Below are 6,584 nucleotides of genomic sequence, written 5' to 3'. Positions count from 1 at the left end.
TTGCCAAACGGAGGCTTAATCATCCTCTTTTAAGTCTATTCTTGTTGAACAAACTGTCTAAATTGCTCATTCATTTACTTTGCATGTGAATTTTGAATTTTAAAGTATTTTTTAAAGAAAATAAGATGTAAGAGGTGAAAGTATTTTTTATAATTCTGTTGTAAAAAGTCTATTGTAAAAAGAGTAAAATAGTATTCCTTAATGGGTGAGATGATTTTAGTGTAATCAGCCATACTTTTTAGGTAAATTACAATCACCTCCGTTAAGTTTTTGATAAAAATATAATAAATTCTAATAATTTGATATATGGCTATGTTTGGAATAATCCTTTTTAGTTATTTTAGTTACAAAAAGATAAAATAGATTAAAAAATTACTAAGATAAAATATCATATCTAAATCATAATTATTATATTTTTTTCTCTTACAAAAGTCATAAAAGTCAAAAAATCTATCCATAAGAAGACTTTTTAGCCTCAGCCTAAAATGATCAAAAAGTCAACTATCTGTCCAACTTTACCCCCGGATACATTAGTTTGGCATTTCACGTGAAGTGGTGAATTTTCAGTGCGATCGGCGTATCATTTGTGTGTGGATATGGGCTGCTCGGATGGCCTTGGTGTCACCTCCGATGATGGTCTGTCAAAGAAGCAGTTTTGGACTGCTCTATGGCAACTGCAGATTCCGACTAAAATCAAGATATTTGGCTGGAAAATGTGTCTTGGGTTGTTACCGGTGCGAGCAAATTTGCGAAAAAGACATATCGTGACTGTGGATTTATGTGAGTTGTGTGGTGATGAAGTGTAAAGCGTGAGCCATTACTTTCATAATTGTTGGTTTGCACGGCAAGTTTGGATGTCCAGCTCGATTTCGGTGGTTCTCAATGTTATGCCTGTTAATAATTGTTTTCAGTGGGTTTGCAATCTTATGACAAAGTATGATATGAAGTTGATGGCTTTATTTTTTACTATTTGTCGGGGTTTATGGAATCAACGGAACTCCATTCTCTTTGAACATAAGGTAAGAACCATAGATGATGTTGTGGCTTTTGCTGAGAAGTATGTAACAGAGTATGCTCAAGTTCACCAATGCAGCCAAATTCCAGTGCATCGTCTGCTGGTTCGAAGGTGGGTTGCACCACAAGAAGGGGTGTTTAAATTGAATTTTGATGGCTCGATTCGGAAGACCCAAGCACTTGCTAGTATTGGGATTATTGTTCGTGACAGTAATGGGTTGGTTATTGCTGCTATGGTTGAGCAAATTCATTATCTGGAAGATGTGGATTGTGTGGAAGCTTTGGGTGCCGTTAAAGCGCTTCAATTTGGATATGACTTGGGGTTGGATAATATTCAGCTTGAAGGAGATTCTTTCAACGTGGTGTCTGCAATTCAAGGAAAGACAGAAAATTTATCGTGTTATGGTCATTTCGTAGATGTGGCTCAAGCACTCCTCTTGCAGTTTCATTCCTCATCCGTCTCGCATGTTTATAGAGATGGCAATTCTGTGACTCATTGTTTAAATAGGTTAACTTTTGATTTTGATTCACCTCGCATTTGGATGGAGGAAGTTTCTCCCTCCTTAATGGCGTTGGTGGCTTCGAAAGCTCCCTTTTCCTTGTAATTGCTTTTCCTGTCTATAAAAAAAAAAAAAAAAATTGATCTAAATTTTTAATGCATAACATAAATTGAAGGAAAATTTACCCATAAGTCATAGTTTTTGAAACGTTGAACCATTTAGTCCTAAAAGTTTTCTTATGCTCCATTTAGTCCCATTTTTACATCAACATGATGTGAATGATGTAAATGATCTGATGTTTCATTCTATAATTTCAAAATTTATTGAAATCTGATGAATATTAGATGTTTTTCATCCTATATTTTCAAACATTATTGAAATTTGATGAACATTAGATGTTTGAAATCTAATGTTTGTAACATGACTCTGATGTTATTAACATTGTATTTGATGTTATTAACATTGTAATGGGACCTTTCAGTCTATAAGAAAACTTTTAAGACTAAACAGTGCATAAGTTATTAATTTAGGATTTATTGGTGCATCCTCCTAAATTGAAAGCCGTATACAAATTTTAATTCCTTATAAAAAAAATTATAAGGAAATATTTATAATTTTGACGATCCATATTTTAAGTTATATTTATTTGCAATTTATCGTTTTAAAATTAAATGGAATTAGGAGGGATTTGGAGTCCGCGAGGAGAGAAGGGGAGGGAAAAAAGCAAAGAGGCGGGAAGAGCAGGTCCAACGGCGGCAGAAAATGACAGGGGCCGTAAATGAGGACGTGGAAGAGACGACCGTTAAAATAGACGGTGGGGAATGTCTGACTCGGGAACAAAACAGACCGAACCTGCCGAACCTGAAGCAACACACTCCTGCCACGTCACTCGTGACCCATCAACAAGATACTTTCTTCACTTCTACAAGCAATGTAATGTACTGAGTGAAGGACAATCCCAACACTGACTACATTAATGAACCGTTTGCAAAGAAGGTTTTTAAATTTTTTTTTATTATTTTAGTGAAAAAAAAAATAAAATATGTTATTTCAGTCCTAATAAATAAAATATCACATTTAATTTATAATCATTATATTCTTTTTTTATAAAAAAAGTTAAAAAAGTCAAAAAATTAAAAATCTTTTTCAAATCAAATTTTTTAACCCAAATTAAAATAATCAAAAAAGTCAAAAAATTAAAAAATCAGCCCACTTTTCAAACGGAGGCTACTGGAGATTCGCTACTCTCCAGTTTCTTATTTCAATTGGACGGTCCAATTCCACTTCTTTTAGTTATATTAAGGCCTCGTTTTGGGAACATGTTAATTTAGTAATTTTTTGCCTATTTAGTTAAAATATGAACTAAAAAAATTAGTATGTTTAGGACGACTTTTTGACTTTTTATGAAAAGATGTGTAAAAAGTAGAGAGAAAATAAAGGGTTCGTTTGGTTTGTATTTCTGAAAAAAATTTGAGAAATTTTCTCTACAAATAAGTTTTTAAAAGTAATCAAATCAAACAAATTTTCTCAAAAAAAATTTTCAAAACTTGTAAACCAAACAAGTTTTCCAAACAAATCTCTCTCTCACACACATCAAATCAATCATTTTTTTCAAAACTCTCTCTCAAAATAATTTTTCAAAACATCTTTTGAAAAAAACCAAACCAAACAACTTTTCGTACTTTTTATCTCTAAAACACATCTCTCAAACACAAACCAAACATACCCAAAATCTTTGACTTTTTGATATGGGTTATTGACTTTTTGACTTTTTGACTTTTTTAATAAATTTTTGACTAAACCGACCGCTTCCCAAGCGAGGCTTAAGCCTCGGTTTGGCATTCATTTTGAGATTAAATAATTATAAAAATATAAAATTAAATATAAAAGTTAATAAGGTAAAATATTTTTTTTTATTTATAATTATTACATTTTTTCTCAAAAAAATAAAAAAGGTCTCAAAACAAAAATCAAACAAGACTAAAAAAATCAGACTAAAAAAGTTTCAATACAAAAAAGTTGATTTGGTTTTACTTTTTTGAATTTAGTTTTTTATTATTTATATATTTTTATTTTTAGTGAATATAATTAAAATTTTATGTTTTTTTATAACTTTTTTAAATGTACTTTACTTAGATATATCTAAAAAATAAAATATTTGTAAAAAAATATTTTAAAAAATTAATAAATACACAACAATATGAAAAATATACTGAATTTACATATTTTTATTTTTATATTTTTGGTATTTAGTGAATTTTTTAAAGATTTTTTTCAGAAAAATTATTTTTTAAGTGTATTTGTGTTAAGTGTGTCTAAAAATTAAAAATATTACGTAAAATATTTTAAAAAAAATTCAGTAAAACAAAAAAAATAACGAAAAATAATAAAGTAGAATTTTCTGAAAAGTACTTTAAAAAAAACTGAAAACAAACATGGTGATTAATTTTTTATTTTATTTTTATATATTTTTTTGTAAATAATTAAAAAGTATATTTATTTAGATTATTTCAAATAATTTCTTATTTTAGATTCATTTTAATAATTAAAATTATCAATATGTATATCTTCTTGAGTACTTTTTTATAGTTATCGAATATCAATAGTCACTTGATCATATTATATTTGTGTCAGTAATTTATTTTTAAAGTATACTTACCGTTAATATAAATTTAATCTAATTAAATAACTATCAATATCTGATCAATATAAATTTTTATAAAAATAAAATACTTGATAAATTTTACATATTAAACTATTTAAATTATGGTCACCTCAACGCCACTTTTAAAAAGAAGCAACCCCATATTACTACTAGAAAAATAGGTGGTAGCTCGAAAGTCTGTGGCCTGATTTTGGGTCGAATTTTTTTTTTCTGGCATTTGAATACAGAGAGAGAGAGAAGGAGAAAAGAGGAACAGGGAAGAGAGAAGAGGAAGAAAAGAAGAGGAAGAGAGAAGGAGGACGACGGCGGAGGACGAGGACGATGGCGGAGGACGACGGCGGGCTGGTGCTGGTTCTGGTTCTGCCAACGACAGGCTCGTGCTGGTTTGTGCTGGTTCTGCCGACGACGGCGGGTGCTGGTTCTGCCGACGACGGCGGGTGCTGGTTCTGTCGACGATAGGCTCGTACTGGTTCATGCTCGTGCAGCAGCTCAGCCTCCGCAGCTCCTCCGCCCCTGGTTGATGCTCCCTCCTGTCCAGTTCTCCCTTCCCTTCTTCTTCTTCTTCTTCTCTCTTCTCTTCTTCTTCTTCTTCTTCTTCTCTCCTCTTCTTCTTCGTTTCTGATTAAACACAGGAAAAAAAAAAAAAAATAGACACCAAAACGACGTCGTTTTGGTGTCGAGCCAAATTCGACCCACGAATTTCGAGCTACCAACCGGGATTGTTACTACTATCATCCTGGCTCTACTTTGACCCTTCTTAATTTTTGGAAAATGCTCTCAAATGATTTATCAATTTTTTTATAAAATTTCACACATAAATGTAAAATCCACACCAACTCACAAATATGTAAGTCTCATACGATTTTGTAACAATTTTAATAAAGGAAAATGTTTGAGGGCCACAATTTTTGTGGCTCAAATGACTCAAAATTGCCAAAATGACGTCGTTTTGACAATTTTGAAGTTGTTTTGTACTCAAAACGACGTCGTTTTAGCAATTTTGAGCCATTTGAGCCACAAAAATTGTGGCCCTCAATCATTGCTGTTTAATAAATTATTTAGAATCTCTAGGCTAACCCTTTATTTTTTATTTTTTATTTTTTTCCTGACAAACACAACACCTAATACAGTAGTACAAAAGAGTTGGTGTTGAATTTTTCATATAATGATGTTTGGTTATCTGTTTGAGTTATTTATTTATTTTTTAAAAATATTTTATATAATTTTTTTTAATTACACCTAATTTATATATAATTAAAAATATAATATTTATGATTTTTTTTAAAAAAATTATCAAATATAAAAAATATATTTTATTTAATTACGTATATATAATTGTTGAATTATTTTGACATATTAAACATTTTAAAAGAATTATTTCATGCAAGAAAGTAAATAAAACAAACAAAGTATTTTATTTAAGTTTTGAATTATTAATTAGATCTTAATATAAATTTATTAGACCACTAATTTTTTTTAGAGGGTGTATTAGACCACTATTTTAAGCTGATATAAAGTAAACATATGATTTTATTTTTAAAATTAAGAAAGCGAAAATGTGTCTCTTGTACTAAAAAAAAATTAACTTGATAAAATTTATCATATTAATTAGAATGTGAAAGAATTGAAAGTCAAATTTTTGGACCCTATGTTGCTCCATCCTTGAAATTTTTTTTATACTTGCACATTTTGACAATTTGCACTTTTGGCAACTTAGTAAAAAATTACGTTTCTAACATGTTTGCTAAAAAAGTTAGGTTAGTTTTTTCAGTAAAGGAGTCATTTAGCAAATAAAAAAAAGTCACATATAAAATTATAATTATATCCTTTATGTTTTTTTATGTTTACATGAGTGAAAATATAAATTTTCTACTTTGAGTGAGAGTAGTTTAGTCATTTTATTGTCACGTGACATCATAAATAAATATTAATCAAAAAAGCCAAAAGCATATCCAAATCACTTTTCTAAAAAAGCCAAAAGCATATCCAAATCACTTTTCTAAAAAAGCCAAAAGCATATCCAAATCACTTTTCTAAAAAAGCCAAAAGCTTGGTTAAAGTCAAAAGTCAATTTTTAACCATCTTCTCAAAACACCAATAATATATATGCTAGTTGAGATGTGGATTTTTATTTATTTATAATTAAATGGGCTAAATAAACCAATAAATTGTTTTTTAAAATAATCAAATGAAGCGTTTATTTTTTGCACAGATATTCCAATAATTAAGGGATGAATTTTGAGATACAATTCAAATTCAAATGACTTGCGAAATATTTTTTGCTGTCACTTTAAAAATAACAAATTTTTTGATTGATCAATGATTGTAAAATACTCTGTTTCTTTTGTGCAAAACATTGGTGACTATTCTCATAATAGAATTAATTTCTAGCCCATTTCTCACAT

At 29.5% G+C, this 6,584-nt stretch overlaps 1 protein-coding gene across 1 annotated transcript; it reads left to right on the top strand.

The window, feature by feature from the left end:
- The first annotated feature begins 596 nt into the window (after window positions 1-596).
- On the top strand, window positions 597-1,619 carry LOC145821342 (uncharacterized). Its single transcript, XM_082917848.1, has 2 exons — window positions 597-734; window positions 912-1,619. Exons 1-2 carry the CDS (start codon window positions 597-599, stop codon window positions 1,617-1,619), a joined length of 846 nt encoding a protein of 281 aa, XP_082773974.1.
- Window positions 1,620-6,584: the final 4,965 nt, after the last annotated feature.

This window comes from Camellia sinensis, chromosome 3, assembly GCF_055761805.1.
Source record: "Camellia sinensis isolate YWXY chromosome 3, ASM5576180v1, whole genome shotgun sequence".
NCBI classification, from domain to species: Eukaryota; Viridiplantae; Streptophyta; class Magnoliopsida; order Ericales; family Theaceae; genus Camellia; species Camellia sinensis.
Note: the sequence above shows the minus strand (reverse complement) of the source record. Positions and strands in the feature narration are given on the sequence as shown.

What these genes read in the sequence shown, in the direction of transcription:
- LOC145821342 (XM_082917848.1), top strand. Translation starts at nt 597, where the DNA reads ATGGGCTGCTCGGATGGCCTTGGTGTCACCTCCGATGATGGTCTGTCA. An exon ending in TGTGTCTTGGGTTGTTACCG is followed by an intron (nt 735 to 911) that starts GTGCGAGCAAAT and finishes AATTGTTTTCAG; the next exon opens with TGGGTTTGCAATCTTATGAC.